This window comes from Salvelinus alpinus, chromosome 23 (genome assembly GCF_045679555.1).
Source record: "Salvelinus alpinus chromosome 23, SLU_Salpinus.1, whole genome shotgun sequence".
Taxonomy (NCBI): Eukaryota; Metazoa; Chordata; class Actinopteri; order Salmoniformes; family Salmonidae; genus Salvelinus; species Salvelinus alpinus.
The window spans coordinates 44,350,892-44,371,916 of NC_092108.1; the positions used below are offsets into that span (position 1 = coordinate 44,350,892).

General features: G+C 47.3%; 1 protein-coding gene across 3 annotated transcripts in view; it reads right to left on the reverse strand.

Annotated features, from left to right (window-relative positions):
• LOC139551130 (low-density lipoprotein receptor-related protein 8-like) overlaps positions 1-21,025 on the reverse strand; it is a 170,050-nt gene that overhangs the window by 47,575 nt on the left and 101,450 nt on the right. For all 3 annotated transcript variants that reach the window (XM_071362540.1, XM_071362539.1, XM_071362538.1), the window contains 2 exons: positions 20,401-20,529; positions 1,862-2,257 (listed from right to left, as the gene is read on the reverse strand). In XM_071362540.1, coding sequence (XP_071218641.1) covers positions 1,862-2,257; positions 20,401-20,529 — 525 coding nt within the window. The remainder of the gene's footprint in view (positions 1-1,861; positions 2,258-20,400; positions 20,530-21,025) is intronic.

Consider the following 21,025-nt stretch of genomic DNA (forward strand, 5'->3'; position numbering starts at 1 on the left):
GAAGAGGTTTTGCTCTCTGTGTGTCAGTTGAAATAATTGTGCTGTACCTGTCATTTTAGTGTGTTAGCAATTGGAAAAAACTGTAATCTTCATTTGTCTTTCATTAAAAAGGTTGGTTGAACAGGACCTAGATTTAACACCCTGCTTGGAAAAGAATCTAGCTCGGGGAAACACTGCATTGTGCGTTGGATTCCTGTATATGGGCAACATACAGAGAATACAGTTTACACATACAGTACACTGTACTACTACTGAATGTACTACAAGTAACTCAATAGGTATGTGTGCTACATCATAATATAACAACAGTGTAGCTTGAACTTGTTCTGACATGACTTACTTTTGGATTATGTGTGTATTGTTATTGTATTGCTAGATATTGCTGCACTGTTGGAGCGTGAAACATAGGCATTTCGCTGCACCTGCGATAACATCCGCAAAGCTGTGTACGCGACCGATAAACTTGCTGTGGCCAAAAGGGACACAGCGATGTAATTCGCCCTAGCTCTGGCTTTCTTGTCAAAACTGAAGATCTCATTATTATTCAAAAGCACGGGCCACATAACAGTGAATAATATATATAAGTGTGAGTTACCAGTCACTTTGAATAATGCTACATGCCAGGGATTGTGTGGTGGGCCAAACGCGCCACAGAGACACAGCGATATGATCGTTCTCCCCGGCCCTGGCTTTCTTGTCAAACCCAAGACCTCGATATTATTCAAGGGCTTTTAAACGCTCAAGGACATTAATGGGTTGCCTAGCAACTAGGGCTGGGCATAGCTGCGTGAAGTAAGGGTCCCGAGGGTACTGCAGCACCCCCTGAAAAAGCTGGGTTAAATATAAATATGATTTTTTTTTAAGTCCTGCATTAGCGGGAACGATATAGTTGTCTGTAGCGCACGCAAAACACACTTTCTGCCACGAGATGTGAAATGATACGATGACTATGAGGTTAAAGTGCAGACTGTCAGCTTTCATTTGAGGGTATTTTCATCCATATCGGGTAAACTGTTTAGAAATTACAGCACTTTTTGTGCATAGTCCCCCTCATTTTAAGGGACCAAAAGTACTGGGACAAATTCACTTATGTTTATTAAAGTAGTCAAAAATGTATTCCTAGCACACAATGACTACATCAAGCTTGTGACTCTGCAAACTTGTTGGATGCATTTGCTGTTTGGTTTGGTTGTGTTTCATATTACTTTGTGCGCAATAGAAATGAATGGTAAATAATGTATTTTGTCATTTTAGAGTCATTTTAGAGTCACGTGGTCACTTTGGGTGACAACGTCTTAGCCAGTTGCGCCACCGAAAAGGTACCAATTCGATAGCGAAGAGGAAACAGTTTAAACTGGGGAGTGAGGTTACGGTACCATTTAATTGTGTTACACATGTCTGTATATGAGTTTTGCTCTGAATTTGAGTGTTTTTGTATGCATGTATGTGTATGTACAGGCGTGTTCACACTGCACTTAGCTCGAGGAGCAGCACAAAACTTAGCCGTTGCTATGGTTACCCAAACAGGCAGAGCAGTGGCAGTGAGGAGCGGGAGACAGACAGAGACAAGCAGCTAACTAATGGAGGAAGTTACTGTAGTTCGGACAGGTCTTGAACGTCGGTCGTGGGTGTGTGTGGGACTTGGGCTTAAATGTAATGCCCATGCAGGACTCTACATAGATAGAATGTCACATTGGTTGCATGTTGTGTTTGTCTGTTAGCCCATGGTTTAGAAATACTGGTGTGAATATGGGATAAGTCTGATGCTGGAGCTTAGGAGAGCCCGGGGCTAAGAATAATGCAGTGTAATAAGGCCTAATATGTATCTAAGAGAGAGAAAAAAACATTTCCATTCACTTACGACAATCCGCCTCGTCCGATTTATCCTTGCAGTCCGGATCCCCGTCACATTTCCACGCCAGCCTCACACACTCCCCGTTTGCGCACCGAAACTCCTCCACTGTACAGTTCATCCTGCGTCGCGATTGCGACCCTTCACTCCCACAGCGCTCCGGCCACTCGTCAGAGCCGTCCGGGCAGTCTGGGTCGCCGTCACAGCTCCACATGACAGGCACGCACTCTGAGGTGTTGCAGCGGAACTCGTGCGGGCCGCAGGTGGTCGTTGGCGAGTGGCGGGAGGAGCATTTTAGTTCGTCAGAGCCGTCGTCGCAGTCGTCATCGCCATCGCACACGTAGACAGGTGCCAGGCACTTGCGGTTGGCGCACTGGAATTCGCTTTTTGGGCAGGACTTGGCGTCTAGGTGAGAAGAGGGGAGGGAGATAGGGAGAGAGAGGTCAGCTAGAGTGAGAAAATCAACTGCTGATATAAGACACACAAGACAAAAATACCAAACACACACACCTCCGCTCCATGGTAGATCTCTATCTCTCTATTCTCTCGCTCTCTCACATTCAAGAATCAGAGAATTACAGACATCCCATCACTCCTACAGTCTCTGGCTGTGTCCCAAATGACACCCTATTCCCTATGTAGTGCACTACTTTTAACCAGAGCCCTATGGGCCTTCGTCAAAAGTAGTGCAGTACAGAATAGGGTGTCACTTGGGACACACTTCTTTATCTCAGAAAACTCACTGAGAGCGGAGCTTTGATATTCATATAGACTACAGGGAGTTACTCCCTGCTGTTGCTGTCGCCCTGGGTTTATTCTTAAAGGGGATTTAGGTCTGGGCTATGTTCATTAGGGCCCATCTTAGGGCCCAATATTTGATTTGATAATTAGCCTTTCTTATTGAACAAGGTCAGAAAATACCTCCCTGTTTCACTTCGGTTTGGATAACTGTTCCCCGTTTCATCCCTAATGAACACGACCCTGGGTTGCTGTCTTAAGCATTCTGTTCTGTGTGACAAATGACAGGGGAAAAAAAATACAGCAGGCAAATAAAATGTCATTCGTCAAATGGAGACATTTAATTTAGGATTTTAGTGACTCATTTCCACCCGCAGAGTTTAAACAGTGTGTGAGTGTGTTTGTGTGTATGTGCGTGTGCCCGCCCACTGGTACATCCGTAAGTATGTTGAGTCAATGTTGTTTCCACATTATTTCAATGGCACACTGTATCAATGTCCATAACAAATGGGACCTCCAAGTCACTAACCTACATATTTTTTTTTATCTTGCCTTTAACCAAGCTTTTAAAGGCATGGCTTCAACGTTGAGTTAATCCCACATCGAAATTTTTTAAATTCACAACTGTATCTCAACCATTACCACGAGAACTGCTAAAAGCAGTCAGTTTGACTGCTCATTAACGTATTTATTTTATTACTCTGCCATGTTAAAGTCATGCCCCCTTCCGTCCTTGACTTTTCCTAAATAAGTCTATATAACACAACGCTGTTGTTAGAAGCGTAATATCACAAACAGAACTGGAGTTATAACCAGTTTTAGGAGGGCATGTCATTATTTAAATGGTTTTCCACTGTTGGCCCCTCCTCCCGACAGTAGGGCCTGCTCTGCTCCTCCCCCCGACAGTAGGGCCTGCTCTGCTCCTTCTACCGACAGTAGGGCCTGCTCTGCTCCTCCTCCCGACAGTAGGGCCTGCTCTGCTCCTTCTCCCGACAGTAGGGCCTGCTCTGCTCCTCCTCCCGACAGTAGGGCCTGCTCTGCTCCTTCTCCCGACAGTAGGGCCTGCTCTGCTCCTTCTCCCGACAGTAGGGTCTGCTCTGCTCCTCCTCCCGACAGTAGGGTCTGCTCTGCTCCTCCTCCCGACAGTAGGGCCTGCTCTGCTCCTCCTCCCGACAGTAGGGCCTGCTCTGCTCCTCCTCCCGACAGTAGGGCCTGCTCTGCTCCTTCTCCCGACAGTAGGGCCTGCTCTGCTCCTTCTCCCGACAGTAGGGTCTGCTCTGCTCCTCCTCCCGACAGTAGGGCCTGCTCTGCTCCTTCTCCCGACAGTAAGGCCTGCTCTGCTCCTTCTCCCGACAGTAGGGTCTGCTCTGCTCCTCCTCCCGACAGTAGGGCCTGCTCTGCTCCTTCTCCCGACAGTAGGGCCTGCTCTGCTCCTTCTCCCGACAGTAGGGCCTGCTCTGCTCCTCCTCCCGACAGTAGGGCCTGCTCTGCTCCTCCTCCCGACAGTAGGGCCTGCTCTGCTCCTCCTCCCGACAGTAGGGACTGCTCTGCTCCTCCCCCCGACAGTAGGGCCTGCTCTGCTCCTTCTACCGACAGTAGGGCCTGCTCTGCTCCTCCTCCCGACAGTAGGGCCTGCTCTGCTCCTTCTCCCGACAGTAGGGCCTGCTCTGCTCCTCCTCCCGACAGTAGGGCCTGCTCTGCTCCTTCTCCCGACAGTAGGGCCTGCTCTGCTCCTTCTCCCGACAGTAGGGTCTGCTCTGCTCCTCCTCCCGACAGTAGGGTCTGCTCTGCTCCTCCTCCCGACAGTAGGGCCTGCTCTGCTCCTCCTCCCGACAGTAGGGCCTGCTCTGCTCCTCCTCCCGACAGTAGGGCCTGCTCTGCTCCTTCTCCCGACAGTAGGGCCTGCTCTGCTCCTTCTCCCGACAGTAGGGTCTGCTCTGCTCCTCCTCCCGACAGTAGGGCCTGCTCTGCTCCTTCTCCCGACAGTAAGGCCTGCTCTGCTCCTTCTCCCGACAGTAGGGTCTGCTCTGCTCCTCCTCCCGACAGTAGGGCCTGCTCTGCTCCTTCTCCCGACAGTAGGGCCTGCTCTGCTCCTTCTCCCGACAGTAGGGCCTGCTCTGCTCCTCCTCCCGACAGTAGGGCCTGCTCTGCTCCTCCTCCCGACAGTAGGGCCTGCTCTGCTCCTTCTCCCGACAGTAGGGCCTGCTCTGCTCCTCCTCCCGACAGTAGGGTCTGCTCTGCTCCTCCTCCCGACAGTAGGGCCTGCTCTGCTCCTTCTCCCGACAGTAGGGTCTGCTCTGCTCCTTCTCCCGACAGTAGGGCCTGCTCTGCTCCTTCTCCCGACAGTAGGGTCTGCTCTGCTCCTCCTCCCAACAGTAGGGCCTGCTCTGCTCCTCCTCCCGACAGTAGGGCCTGCTCTGCTCCTTCTCCCGACAGTAGATCCTGCTCTGCTCCTTCTCCCGACAGTAGGGCCTGCTCTGCTCCTCCTCCTGACAGTAGGGCCAGCTCTGCTCCTCCTCCCGACAGTAGGGCCTGCTCTGCTCCTCCTCCCGACAGTAGATCCTGCTCTGCTCCTCCTCCCGACAGTAGGGCCTGCTCTGCTCCTCCTCCCGACAGTAGGGTCTGCTCTGCTCCTCCTCCCGACAGTAGATCCTGCTCTGCTCCTTCTCCCGACAGTAGGGCCTGCTCTGCTCCTACTCCCGACAGTAGGGCCTGCTCTGCTCCTTCTCCCGACAGTAGGGCCTGCTCTGCTCCTCCTCTCGACAGTAGGGCCTGCTCTGCTCCTCCTCTCGACAGTAGGGCCTGCTCTGCTCCTCCTCTCGACAGTAGGGCCTGCTCTGCTCCTTCTCCCGACAGTAGGGTCTGCTCTGCTCCTTCTCCCGACAGTAGGGTCTGCTCTGCTCCTCCTCCCGACAGTAGGGCCTGCTCTGCTCCTTCTCCCGAAAGTAGGGCCTGCTTTACTCCTCCTCTCGACAGTAGGGCCTGCTCTGCTCCTTCTCCCGACAGTAGGGTCTGCTCTGCTCCTTCTCCCGACAGTAGATCCTGCTCTGCTCCTTCTCCCGACAGTAGGGCCTGCTCTGCTCCTTCTCCCGACAGTAGATCCTGCTCTGCTCCTTCTCCCGACAGTAGGGCCTGCTCTGCTCCTCCTCCTGACAGTAGGGCCTGCTCTGCTCCTTCTCCCGACAGTAGGGCCTGCTCTGCTCCTTCTCCCGACAGTAGATCCTGCTCTGCTCCTTCTCCCGACAGTAGGGCCTGCTCTGCTCCTCCTCCTGACAGTAGGGCCTGCTCTGCTCCTCCTCTCGACAGTAGGGCCTGCTCTGCTCCTCCTCCCGACAGTAGGGCCTGCTCTGCTCCTCCCTCCGACAGTAGGGCCTGCTTTGCTCCTTCTCCCGACAGTAGATCCTGCTCTGCTCCTCCCCCCGACAGTAGGGCCTGCTCTGCTCCTCCTCCCGACAGTAGGGCCAGCTCTGCTCCTTCTCCCGACAGTAGGGCCTGCTCTGCTCCTCCTCCCGACAGTAGGGCCTGCTCTGCTCCTCCTCCCGACAGTAGGGCCTGCTCTGCTCCTCCTCCCGACAGTAGGGCCTGCTCTGCTCCTCCCCCCGACAGTAGGGCCTGCTCTGCTCCTTCTCCCGACAGTAGATCCTGCTCTGCTCCTCCCCCCGACAGTAGGGCCTGCTCTGCTCCTTCTCCCGACAGTAGGGCCTGCTCTGCTCCTCCTCTCGACAGTAGGGCCTGCTCTGCTCCTTCTCCCGACAGTAGGGCCTGCTCTGCTCCTCCTCTCGACAGTAGGGCCTGCTCTGCTCCTCCTCTCGACAGTAGGGCCTGCTCTGCTCCTTCTCCCAACAGTAGGGTCTGTTCTGCTCCTTCTCCCGACAGTAGGGTCTGCTCTGCTCCTCCTCCCGACAGTAGGGCCTGCTCTGCTCCTTCTCCCGAAAGTAGGGCCTGCTTTACTCCTCCTCTCGACAGTAGGGCCTGCTCTGCTCCTTCTCCCGACAGTAGGGTCTGCTCTGCTCCTTCTCCCGATAGTAGATCCTACTCTGCTCCTCCTCCCGACAGTAGGGCCTGCTCTGCTCCTTCTCCCGACAGTAGGGCCTGCTCTGCTCCTTCTCCCGACAGTAGGGCCTGCTCTGCTCCTCCTCTCGACAGTAGGGCCTGCTCTGCTCCTTCTCCCGATAGTAGATCCTGCTCTGCTCCTTCTCCCGACAGTAGGGCCTGCTCTGCTCCTCCTCCTGACAGTAGGGCCAGCTCTGCTCCTCCTCCCGACAGTAGGGCCTGCTCTGCTCCTCCTCCCGACAGTAGGGCCAGCTCTGCTCCTCCTCCCGACAGTAGGGCCTGCTCTGCTCCTTCTCCCAACATTGGAAGTGGCCAGTTGATAATCACCCTAATAATTGTCCTCGAAACTGAACCTAAACTATACCGAAACTAATTTCACACATACAACAACAGATGAAATAAATGAGGTAAAGTATGATGGGGGAGAAAGGGAGAATGGGTGAGTTGTTGAGCGAGGGGAAGCGAACGATGCCTAATGACGTAATCACCAATTGTGAATGAAGAACATGGCGGGCCATTCTATTGCATTGGTATACTCTAATCATAATCTCAAAGTGGCGTGTACCCTATATCAGTCCACCAGTCCAAGTAGTCTACTATGGCCTACTTGGATGGCACGGCTGTACTCTGTGAAAGGAGGCTCCCGCCGCTCCCGTTGCTGTGTACTTGGCTGCTATCAACGCACACGTGTTGTTCAAGCAGTGCATCAACAACACCATGCCCAGTCTGGCATATGGGCTATTTAAGAGACATATGAGGGCCAAGGCAGCAGCAAAGATTCCACGCGAGCCTTTGAGCGAGCCAAATTGCACACAGCTCCCAAGGAGGAGACCGTGCCAGGTGGCCAGATGCACAAAGAACAGAACCCAAGACATCTGTGTCACCTGCAAGCGACATGCTTGTGGGAAGTGTGTCAAGCAAGTCAGAGTGGCAAAGATTTCTGTCGACTGTTAGGACAAGGGATAACTGCTAAATGAAATCCAACTGATGCCATTGCGTGAAAACGCAGACCATGTAAGCACGAGCTGACAATAATTGACTATTTTTGACTGCTGTCATATTGACACTTACAGTTGAAGTTGGAAGTTTACATACACCTTAGCCAAATACATTTAAACTCAGTTTTTCACAATTCCTGACATTTAATCCTAAAAATTCCCTGTCTTAGGTCAGTTAGGATCACCACTTTATTTTAAGAATGTGAAATGTCAGAATAATAATACAGAGAATTATTTATTTCAGCTTTTATTTCTTTCATCACATTCCCAGTGGGTCAGAAGTTTACATACACTCAACTAGTATTTGGTAGCACTGCCTTTAAATTGTTTAACTTGGGTCAAATGTTTCAGGTAGCCTTCCACAATCTTCCCACAATAAGTTGGGTGAATTTTGGCCCATTCCTCCTGACAGAGCTCCTGACAGAGCTGGTGTAACTGAGTCAGGTTTGTAGGCATCCTTGTTCGCACACGCTTTTTCAGTTCTGCCCACAAATGTTTTATGGGATTGAGGTCAGGGCTTTGTGATGGCCACTCCAATACCTTGACTTTGTTGTCCTTAAGCCATTTTGCCACAACTTTGTAAGTATGCTTGGGGTCATTGTCCATTTGGAAGACCCATTTGCGACCAAGCTTTAACTTCCTGACTGATGTCTTGAGATGTTGCTTCAATATATCCACATGATTTTCCACAAAGGCTTCTCAACAGTTTTTATCCCCAAGCCATAAGACTCCTGAACAGGTAACCAAATGGCTACCCGGACTATTTGCATTGTGTGCCCCCCCCCCCCCACCTCTCTTTTACACTGCTGCTACTCTCTGTTTATCATATATGCATAGTCACTTTAACTATACATTCATGTACATACTACCTCAATTGGCCCGACCAACCAGTGCTCCCGCACATTGGCTAACCGGGCTATCTGCTTTGTGTCCCGCCACCCACCACCCGCCAACACCTCTTTTACACAACTGCTACTTTCTGTTCATCATATATGCATAGTCACTTTAACCATATCTACATGTACATACTACCTCAATCAGCCTGACTCACCGGTGTCTGTATGTAGCCTCGCTACTTTTATAGCCTCGCTACTCTATATAGCCTCGCTACTGTTATTCCTCAATGTCTTTTTACTGTTGTTTTTATTTCTTTACTTACCTATTGTTCACCTAATACCTTTTTTGCACTATTGGTTAGAGCCTGTAAGTAAGCATTTCACCTGTTGTATTCGGGCGCACGTGAAAAATGAACTTTGATTTGATGAAATGTATTAATTACACGGTTAGAATGTTGCAGTCAGAATGACTGCTGGTTAGCTTGAAGAGGGGTCCCTCGAGGCCCAGTGGTTCTAGTGTTAAGAGAACATTGAAGTGACATCTGTTCCCATTGGGTTAAGTCTGGTTAAGGGCCTACAAAACCAGACTTTATTATGACGATCTCAGGGATACTGGCAAGAGCAGTGTGCGGGTTTTTCATTCCTCAAAGATTTCATTGGGTTATTCCCACGCAGCTGCAACAAGCCAATTCAGATGTGCGAGTGCTGTTATTTTCTCACGCATTTATTGACTGAAAATCATTACAGTACATGACTAGCTTTTTCAGAGTAGGCTTACCAGACCATACCAGTAGCTAAAGAAGAGAGAATCAAAGAGAGACTTATTTTTTCATTCTAATCACCGCTTATTATCAAGCTGACTGCTGTAAATGAACCTCCTCTGGCGGAATGTGGGAACAGAACACCATGATCATCCTGCTTATTATACCCATATGTGCAAATCACCATGTGTGTTCCATTACACCACACATGAATTAATTTAGCTAAGGCCACAGATGAGGATTATCACATACTAAACTATACCCGCTGCACCACTGATAGAAACAGAAAATCAAATCATATTTTGGGATTCGGCTGAGCTGCAGGCTTCATCTAATCTTCATCGATATTAAACCACAGCGTTCCATTTGAATCTGCCGTGTCTTATCAGTACAAATACACACATGTACGCGCGTGCGCACACACACTGAATCAGTACACACACACACATCATGCGCAACCTAGCCCCACTTATCAACTAATTTGCAGTTAAATTATTAAGGAGACTCGATAAACATGCATATTACACATGGGGAGGCTCATTAGTGAAATACATTAGCATTTCCTGCTACATCGGTAGAGACATAATTTCAGTTGGGGCCTGTGGTAAAAGCATTTAAAGACTTCTGACAAACTTCCCTTGGCTTTTGCCTATGGGCTCAGAGTAACTTTAATTCCTGTACATGTTCTTGACTTCGAAGGATGATGATCCAATCGGAATGTGACATCATCCCCAGCCAGCCAATCATGAAGGGCGTGGCTGTGGTGTGACCCGGTTCTCTAGCTCTGATTGGAAGAGGAGCCACAGTGATGGGGGGGGAGACGGTTGCCTCCATCCATCCACCCTACCCCTAGTCACATCAATCCATGTCACGAGGTTAAGCGACGTTTGACTTTCACAGATGGCATTCATAGATACTAGAACCCTAAGGACCAATGTCACACTATTATTCATAGAAATACTAACTCCCTAAGGACCATAGAGCACAGTGCTACCCATCGAGGCCTCCATAGACCTTCTCTACAGGAAGGTCACTTTACATCCCGAATGGCAACCTATTTTCTTTGTAGTGCACTAGTTTTGACCAGGGCCCATAGGGCTCTGGTCAAAAGTAGTGCACTAAATAGGGAATAGGATGCCATTTGGGACACAGCGCACATCTCAGGCAGTTTAGACAGGCCGCCCTTCACTGGGGAACGGCTCAACAGATGACCTTTCTACTAATGCCACAGACACATTTACACAGCAAAACGGTGTGATAATGGAGAGGGAGAAGTGGACGCTGGGGAGAGGAGGATGACAATGAAGGGGGAGATTGAGGAGAGAAAAAGAGAGATAATAGACAAGATGGGAGAGAGATAATACCGGTGGAGGAGAGAGAGAGAGAGAGAGAAAGGATATAGAATACAGTAGAGGAAGAGAGGAAAGAGTGGAGGGATTTTTTTCCACAGTGATGTCAGTCTTATTATGACCACACGTACAACTTGCTACCAGGAGTATGATGGATGGAGTGAGAGATAGAGGAGAGAGATATAGAAGAGAGAAAGAGAAGAAAGAGAGGGGTCTTTTCAGCCTCGTGATTTGTTGGGAGAATTGTCTGGAGAGAAACCTCCCTGGAACAATTTATTTTCCATTTTTGAAGTTACCAAGAGAGTCCGTCATTAATCTCAGACCCTAATCACTGCTGTTGTCAGGGATTGAGAGACTATTTGACTGTGTACTGTAGGGTTGCAACAAAACAAATCCCACGGTTTCCAGAAATCCTGGTTGATAAATTCCTGGTTCAAGACGGAGTAAGCAGGAATTGGAACAAATAGGGAATATTAAGTTACTAGAATTTTGCAACCATACATTTATGTAACACGAAGCCAGATAAATTGGCTAAACTAACTCCTAGATATGATCTGGGACAATGCTAGAAACAAACAGGATTGTTGAGATAAAAAAGCATACTACAATGGTTCCTTCTTTAAAAGTTGCGAGCTTACGCCACGGGACTTAGAGGTAATTCGTGATTTAGTACGGTACCCTGCGTCACCACTTCATTGCTCCAGACCAGCGCAAGGGGGAGTTAGAGCATTGATTATGCTTTTGGGTCCTACTGTGTCTCTAACTGACCATGAATGGGCGACATAAACCTAAATAGAAACTGATAATTGTGCACAACTTCAGTATTACTTACTAAAACTGTTGTTACACTAAGGTTTTTATTTTATTTTGCTATGATTATTTTGCTTTTACTGTAGTACTGTAGGCCACTCCCAACCAGTCAAATTGTACAGCGCCTGAGTGGCGCAACGGTCTAAGACACTGCATAGCAGTGAAAGCTGTGTTGGCTGTCCATTCAGCCACAAGAGCATTAGTGCGGCCGGGCACTGATGTTGGGCGATTAGGCCTGGCTCGCAGTCGGCCTTCCAATTCATCCCAAAGGTGTTTGATGGGGTTGAGGTCAGGGCTCTGTGCAGGCAAGTCAAGTTCTTTAACACAGATCTCGACAAACTATTTCTGTATGGACCTCGCTTTGTGCACGGGGGCATTGTCATACTGAAACAGGGCCTTCCTCAAACTGTTGCCACAAAGTTGGAAACACAGAATCGTCTAGAATGTCATTGAGTGCTGTAGCGTTAAGATTTCCCTTCACTGAAATTAAGGGGCCTAGGCCAAACCATGAAAAACAGCCCCAGACCATTATTCCTCCTCCACCAAACATTACAGTTGGCACTATGCATTGGGGAAGGTAGCGTTCTCCTGGCATCCGTCAAACCCAGATTAGTCCGTCAGACTGCCAGATGGTGAAGCGTGATTCATCACTCCAGAATGCATTTCCACTGCTCCAGAGTTCAATGGTGGCGAGCTTTATACTCCCACTCCTGTTACGTCTGCTCCCGCTCCCCCTCTCTGGCACTCGAGGTCGCCAGGCTGCTTATCATTACACATCAGCGCTTCATTGGACTCACCTGGACTCCATCACGTTATGTTAATACTCCATCACATCACGTTAATGCTGACTCTTTCCCGAATCAGCATTAATGTTGTTTTGTGTCCCTTGTACTCCCTGTACTTGCTTCTCGTCTCCTAGCATCTGTCCTTACAATTCCAGCCGACGCTTGGCATAGCGCATGGTGATCTTAGGCTTGTGTGCGGCTCCTCGGCCATGGAAACCCATTTCATGAATCTCCCGAAGAACAGTTCTCGTGCTGACGTTGCTTCCAGAGACAGTTTGGAACTCGTTAGTGAGCGTTGCAACTGAGGACAGACAATGTACTACGCGCATCAGCACTCGGTGGTCTGGTTCTATGAGATTGTGTGGCCTACCACTGTGTGGCTGAGCCGTTGTTGCTCCTAGATGTTTCCACTTCACAATAACAGCACTTACAGTTAACCGGGGCAGCTCTAGCAGGACATAAATTTGACTAAGGGACTTGTTGGAAAGGTGGCATCCTATGATGGTGCCACATTGAAAGTCATTGAGCTCTTCAGTAAGGCCATTCTACTGCCAATGTTTGTCTATGGAGATTGCATGGCTGTGCGCTTGATTTTATACACCTGTCAGAAACGGGTGTGGCTGAAATAGCAGAATCCACTATTTTTTTATACCCTCAAAGACAAGGTGATATTCTGTACAGTCGCCTTTAGGATTGGGACGATATACAGTATGATTAAATCTAATATCATGATATTTGACATTGGCGATATATCGTGAAGTGCAAGATAATATATCAAGATGTTCAAAACTATGTAGAATATTGGCCTGTTGTTGGCTCTCAGAATAAAACAAACAAAATCTAGTCAATTTGTTTAAAACCCCCAAAATTACCGACATTTTGGTTAATTGCTCATCACCATGTCATACACACTCCCCTACTCTATTACCCAGAGATCCCATGCGACAGGCGTGTTCCTTGCTCCTGAGAGGACCTCAGAGCCTGTGTGTGTGAGTACAGGGCAGCACATTTACCTTACTACAGCTGACTGGACAGTGGAGCTCAACTTTCTCTTTAGGGGACTGCTGCCTGCTTAATGTAATGTTATGTAATGTGAGAGAGAGAGGGAGAGAGAGAGAGAGAGAGAGAGAGAAAGAGATGGATGGAGGGCAGGATTCGACTTATTACATTATTTAACACGTGGATGACTCAATTAGCGAAACTCCTTGACGCAATTTACTTTTTTAAGCCGACTGGATGGAGTGCAGAGAGCTTTGCTAGGATTGGGATGGCTTCCAAGAGGGAGCACAACTGTCTCTAGGGTCCCAAGGCCCCAGACTCTGGCATGGAAGGCAAGGTTGTTGGAATGTGTATGTTTGTGTGTGTGTGCATACTATTGTAGTTCTCTCTAAGCAAGATTAAACAATAGCCGGTCCACGTACTCTGTCAATTATTGACATGTATTTTGGGGCCATTGCCAGTAAAGCGTGAAACTCAAGTAAAACAAAACAAGCTTATGTTTATACTATTACAAATATCTATACTTACTGACCCTGTGTCACCCAGAAAAAACTCCTAGAGTGTGTTTGTGTGTATGCTGCTTGTGTCTAGTGTCTATGTGTGTGTGTGTTTTAACACCTACACGTGTCCATGTAAAAGACATACTTATAAGATAGACATTGCTTGCATTTTGAATCTATCACAGTTTACTCCTGTATCTTTCCAAAACAGAACAATATTCTTGACCCTAACCAGTCAGGCTTCAAGATGGATCCCTAAACCGAGACCGCTCTCCTCTGTGCCACGGAGGATCTCCACACTGCCAAAGCTGACTCTCCTCTGTCCTCCTAGATCTATCTGCTACCTTCAACTCCTTGAACCATCAGATCCTTCTCTTCAACCTCTCAGGGCTTGGCGTCTCAGGCTCTGCACACTCTTGGATTGCATCCTACCTAGCAGGCCGCTCCTACCAGGTGACGTGGAGAGGATCTGTGTCTACACCACATGCTCTCACTACTGGTGTTCCCCAGGGCTCGGTTCTAGGCCCCCGGCTCCGTCATGTCCTCATGGTCCCTTCTATCATTGATATACCGATGACACTCAACTACCTTTCTCCTTCCCCCCTTCTGACACCCAGGTGGTGACACGCATCTCTGCGTACCTGGCCAACATCACAGCTTGGATGTCGGCCCACCACCTCAAGCTCAACAAGACAGAGCTGCTCTTCCGGAGAAGGCCTGCCCGCTCCAAGACCTCTCCATCACAGTTGAGAACTCCACAGTGTCCGCCTCCCAGAATGCAAAGAACCTTGGCTTGACCCTGGACAACTGTCGTTCTCTACAAACATCAAAGCAGTGACTCACTCCTGCAGGCTCATGCTCTACAACATCCATAGAGTACGACCCTACCTCACACAGGAAGCGGCGCAGGTCCTCATCCAGGCACTTTTCATCTCCCGTCTGGACTACTAACTGTTGGCTGGGTTCTCCGCTTGTGCCATCAAACCCCTGCAATTTACGCTGCAGCCCGCCTGGTGTTCTCCCATGTCACCCCACTCCTCCGCACACTCCACTGGCTTCCAGTTGAAGCTTGCATCCACTCAAGACCATGGTGCTTGCCTACAGAGCAGCAAGGGGAACTGCCCCTCCCTACCTTCAGGCTATGCTCAAACCCTACACCCCAATCCGAACACTCTGTTCTGCCACCTCTGGTGCTTGCTCAGCCCAGTCAAAGCTCTTCCCTGTCCTGGCACCCCAATGGTGTCCCTGAGTCCCTGCCCATCTTCCAAAAACAACTGAAAACCTACATCTTCAAACAGTATCTTAAATAAAACATTGAAATCTTATTCCAAACCCCCATAAAAAAAATATGAATAAAAAACTGCACTTGTCTTTTCCTACTAGCACCGACTTCGCTGATAACTTCTGTATTGAGGAAAAATGTATTTACTACGACTATGAGATGTGGTTATCTCACCTAGTTGTCTTATGATGAATGCACGCTTTTGGATAAACGCGTCTGCTAAATCACTTAAATGTAATGTAAAATGTATCTAGCTGCTAACTGGCTGGCTGCGAGGAATGGCATGTATTATTATATGTGCCAGTCATTGTCAATGCACCTTAATGCACATTCTCCTGGTGAATACAAACACGAAACACAAATACAACACGGAGACAGTGTGTTACAACTTCTTTGAAGTCAATTCTCCTCTCTGAATGGCGAGTCAATCTAATTCAATTAAATTAAAACTTTATTGTCAGTCAGACAGAGTTGCATTATCAGAGCTGCCGGTGGTAATTCCATCCATTTAGCATATCTCCAGGCACACGCACGTTTGTTTTACTATCCTTGTGGGGACCAAACATCTGATACCATTCAAAATCATATTTTCCATAACCCTAACCTTAACCCCAAACCCCTACCCTAAACCTAACCTCTAAACTTAAAATAATTATCCTTGTTTTACTATCCTTGTGAGGGGTTCTGGTCCCCACAACGATAGTAAAACCAAAAACACATACACACTATTAAAGATCTGAGGCCCTCGGACGTATTTAATTAGAGCTTCATAACACAGTACGTCTCCGACCGATGCCGGCAGGCAATCAATTATCATCTACTACAGACCAGGTGCGTTATCACTGTGGTGGTGTGGTATCATAATCTCCATGTCCTCAGGATTCACTCAGTGTTCACAGGCTACAATACTGCAGTAGTCTATTTACAATCACTGATTTCCCTGACCATGTGGCCAGGTCAACATTGGAAGAACCAGGTCAGAAAAACTCAGGCCCCTACAGTATTATACCAATGTAGTAACGGTAGAAATGATGCCTATTATTAAAATCGAAAATCTACCGTAGCATCAGATTACCCGACCAGTAACTCCCAATCCTAATATTACAGCATCCATATTCTGAAGTCCTTCCGTACTCAGTCCTCAGACGCAACTTGACTGCCTAGACCGAGAGGGACTTTTGTCTGAAAACTGACCACTGACGGAGTTTTGACAATAAAGTGAGATCCGTCTGACAACTGAGGGAAATGCTAATATGGATGCCATACTATATACTCTACAAGCCCCGCAGTGTTTGAGCTCTAGGGGAGGCAGTGGCCACTGGCCTGAAGTCATCACTGAGAGGCTTAGTCTGGAGGGGTCAATGGAGAAATTAGATTGAGAAAGAGATTAGAGCAGGCTAGAAGGGCTCTCAATGGACCCGGGCTGAGTACAGCTAAAAACTTAAGAAGGTATTACGGCGAAAGTCAGTGGGATCTCGTAATACTAGTGGGTGTGCCATTTTCAGTCAACCATTAGCTCCTTTAGCCAAAGGAGTGTTATGGGTAAAGTGGCATAGACGTATATTACACAGACCTTGGATCAAATACGGTTGAATTTGGCTTGATTGTACTTGCGTGGCGCAATGGGACCAGTAGAATAAACGCAAAAGCACAAACCATGCCCGTCTGGCTAAATAAAAAACAAAGATTTGAAATAGTACTTGAAACCAGGTCTATTTTGGAATGTTCTATGATGTACTGTAGTAAATGCTCACAGACCATATCTGAGAGGAGTAAATAGTTGTTTTGATTTACAATTTGATGAAATATAAATTGAGCGAATGCTGTGAAGTCGAGCGGCAGGTAGCCTGCGGCGGCAAGTAGCCTAGTGGTTAGAGTACAGGACTAGTAACCAAAAGGTTGGAAAATCAAATCCCCGAGCTGACAAGGAAAAAATCTGTCATTCTGCCCCTGAACAAGGCAGTTAACCCACTGTTCCTAGGCCATCATTGAAAATAAGAATTTGTTCCTAACTGACTTTCCTAGTTAAAAATAAGAACACACAGGACACACAAAACCTTGGGGACCCAAACGATTCCAGGAAAACATACAGCATGTTTTTCTCCTTCTCTCTGCTCTTTCCCTCATCTGGGGAAAATAAGACAGGGTTTCTCCAAGTGTGGCTTTCGGTGCGCATGCCACGGCGGCACACAATCTTCAAAGTCCAAACATTCAGCCTCCCGTGGTGCTTTCGCTTCAATCAATTTTCCCCTGACATGCGGGAGAGAAGAGGGCACGAGAGAAGAGGAGAAGGCAATTCTTCACGCTGCTGTGTAAAGTAGGGCAGGAGTGTAGTCATGGCGGGGTGTGTGTATGAGTGTGTGGAGACACACCAGGGTGGCACGTGATTAGGTAAAGAGGAGGGTGATGTCATCATCCATTGTTGATGGATTGGCACTTGCACCATGCAAAGCTGGGTCTAGTTGAATTGGTATCTCTTCCTATCGCTATGGTTGCGATAAGTCATGGAAGATACCAAAGCTCTCGCCGGCCGCCAAAATTCTATACACACTGATTCTCATACTTGATATTGAATTGCAACCTTTGATTTGTGCATCAAAGTCTATGTATTTTCTCAGCAGAGCTGATTTATTCATTAGCCCCTGTTTCCATCGATAGGGGATGCGTCCCAAATGGGACTCTATTCCCTACACAGAACACTACTTTTGACAGGCCCTGATAAAAAGTAGTGCACTACGTAGGGAGTACGGTGCCATTTGCTATGCCGAGAAATCTGCACACCGAGCTGTCGTGTCCTCCATCGTCAGAAGATAAGCATACGGAGAAAAGAAACACCAAAAAGCCAGATATGGAGAAGATAGGGATCTCTAAGAAGAAAACACTTTAATGTCACACAATAGTGGGCCTATTTAAAGATACATAGAATTGTAACATGGTGACAATTGTTTAAACCCAATTCTATGACAAGGGTACTGCTGCAGAATGACATACATGTTCAGTCAGTACTGAATTTCAAATGCCTTAAATTAAGATTTTTTTGGTCACTGGCCTACTACACACAATACCCAATAATGTCAAAGTGGAGTTATTTGTACAAATTAATTCAAAATGAGAAGCTGTTATGTCTAGAGTTAAGAAGTACTCAGCCCCTTTGTTTTGGCAAGCCTAAAAAAGTCACATAATAAGTTGCATGGACTCACTCTGTGTGCAATAATAGTGTTTAACACCATTTTTGAATGACTACCCCATGTCTGTACCCCACACATACAATTATCTGTAAGGTACTTCAGTCGAGTAGTGAATTTCAAACACAGATTCAACCACAAAGACCAGGGAGGTTTTCCAATGCCTCTCAAAGAAGGACACTTTTTGCTAGATGTACAAAAAGCAGACATTGAATATCCCTTTTTGAGCATGGTGAAGTTATTAATTACACTTTGGATCAATAAACCCAGTTACTACAAAGATACAGGGGTATCTCAGGGATTTCACCATGAGGCCAATGGTGACTTTAAAACAGTTACAGAGTTGATTGGCTGTGATAGGAGAAAACTGAAGATGGATCAACAACATTGTAGTTACTCCACAATACTAACCTAATTGACAGAGTGAAAAGAAGGAAGACTGTACAGAATACAAATATTCCAAAACATGCTTCCTGTTTAAAACAAGGCACTAAAGTAATACTGTAAAAAATGTGGCAAAGCTATTAACTTTTTGTCCTGAATACAAAGTGTTATGTTTGGGGCAAATCCAATACAACACATTACTGAGTACCACTCCCCATATTTTCAAGCATAGTGGTGGCTGCATCATGTTATGGATATGCTTGTAATCGTTAAGGACTGGGGAGTTTTTCAGGATAAAAAAGAAACAGAATGAAGCTAAGCACAGGTAAAATCCTAGAAGAAAACCTGGTTCAGTCTGATTTTCACCAGACACTGGGAGATGAATTCACCATTCAGCAGGACAATAACCTAAAGGTTAAGGCCAAATATACACTGGAGTTGCTTACCAAGAAAACAGTGAATGTTCCTGAGTGGCCGAGTTACAGTTTTGACTTAAATCTGCATGAAAATCTATGGCAAGACCTGAAAATGGTTGTATTGTACTATACACATTGACAATAAGGAAGATTTTGTGTAGATCGTTGACAAATAATGACAATTAAATTAATTTAAATCCCACCTTGTAACACAACAAAATGTGGAAAATGTCAAAGAGTGTGAAAACTTTCTGAAGGCACTGTATTCTTTCAATAACCAAAAAATGTAATTTTTACAGCTGTTTAATGCTGGTGATTCCCTACACTATTCAGTGCTTGTTTTCTCACATAAACTGAAATGGAGCAAAAAGTTTAGAATTTTAGCAACCTGGAAATTAGCGATTTCCACAAAGTCAGAACAGCCAACCGAGAAATCAATAGGCGAATATCACAGCCAATCACAACACTGGTGGGTAAGTAATACTGTGAAACACTAACCTTCCACTATTAGCGCCAGATATACACCGTGTACAAAACATTAAGAAAACCTTCCTAACATTGAGTTTCACCCCGCTCCCTTTGCCCCCAGAACAGCCTCAATTTGTCAGGGCATGGACTCTACAAGGTGTCGAAAGCGTTCCACAGGGATGCTGGCTCAAGTTGACTCCAATGCTTCCAACAGTTGTGTCAAGTTGGCTGAATGTCTTTTGGGTGGTGGACCATTCTTGATACACAGAGGAAACAATTGAGCATGAAAGACCCAGTAGCGTTGCAGTTCTTGACACATTCAAACCGGTGCACCTGGCACCTACTACCTGGTTAGTCTATGTCGTGGAAACACTCTCGAGTGGCGCAGCGGTCTGAGGCACTGCATCTCAGTGCAAAGGCGTCACTACAGTCCCTGGGTCAAATCCAGGCTATATCACATCCGGCTGTGATTGGAAGTCCCATAGGGTGGCGCACAATTGACTCAGTGTCGTCCGGGTTTGGCCGGGGTAGGTCGTCATCGTAAATAAGAATTTGTTGACTTGCTAGGTTTGACAGGTAATGCATCCTATTGATTCATTTTATGTCTCAAAGAACATGCACAAACACAGTGAATATACTGCACCCTAACTGGTAGCTTGGGGTAACCTACTACCTGGGGTAACACACCCCTGCCTCTATTTCTCATAGAAGCCACTTCATGTCACCCCCCCCCCCCCCCCCCAACACTTTCCCTGGTTCCTTTACTCTTGCTCAACTACAAATGTAATCTGTCTCGTCAACTGACAACTGAGCAGAACACCTTATAAAAGCTTTTCCCCCCTTCTATTTTCGCCATAGTTTTCCATAATAAATTCAGTCAGGCACTTTGGCAGTGACTACTGCCCATCCTTAGCGTGAGGACACCTGTCTCTGCCAATAAGTCGTTTCTATGGCCTTCGATTGACAGCTGTCCATTACACTCACCGGCGGCACAGTCCTCCTCGTCTGACCCGTTCTCGCAGTCCCGCTCGCCGTCGCATCGCCACGACATTGAGACACACTTGTTGGTAGAGCCGCCGCAGTCAAACTTCTCCGGAGGGCACGTCTGTTTGCCTGGAGGGGAGGGAGGAAGGGAGGGAAGGCAGAGATGACTTGTTAGGCTGCGTTCCATTCCAACACCCTCCCCTGCTGCCCTCACTCACTCCACTTCGCAGACCTGAGGCGACTGAGTAGGTGTAAGTCATTTGGGGTTTCTGCTAGTTTCTGCTACATTGCTCATCACCATAATAGCAGATAGGTGTATCAGGAGAGTGAGCGAGCCCTTCTATCCCCTTGGGCCTATTAAACACAATGGTGAAGCTATCACCATGATGCGTATATCTATCGAATCCTAGGTCTAGGTTGTAAAGGCTCGGTGTCGATATGGAATTCTATCCAATCCACTCACAACTACAGGAATGTCTAGGGTGTATGTAAGGGGCAAGGGGTCTAAATAGAATTCAGCCCTAGTATCTCCATGGACCTACTGTATATAAACAGAACAACATCCCCATGTCACTGACGCACATCCAGAAGCACAACCACTCAGCCAACATATTTTGTTTTCTAG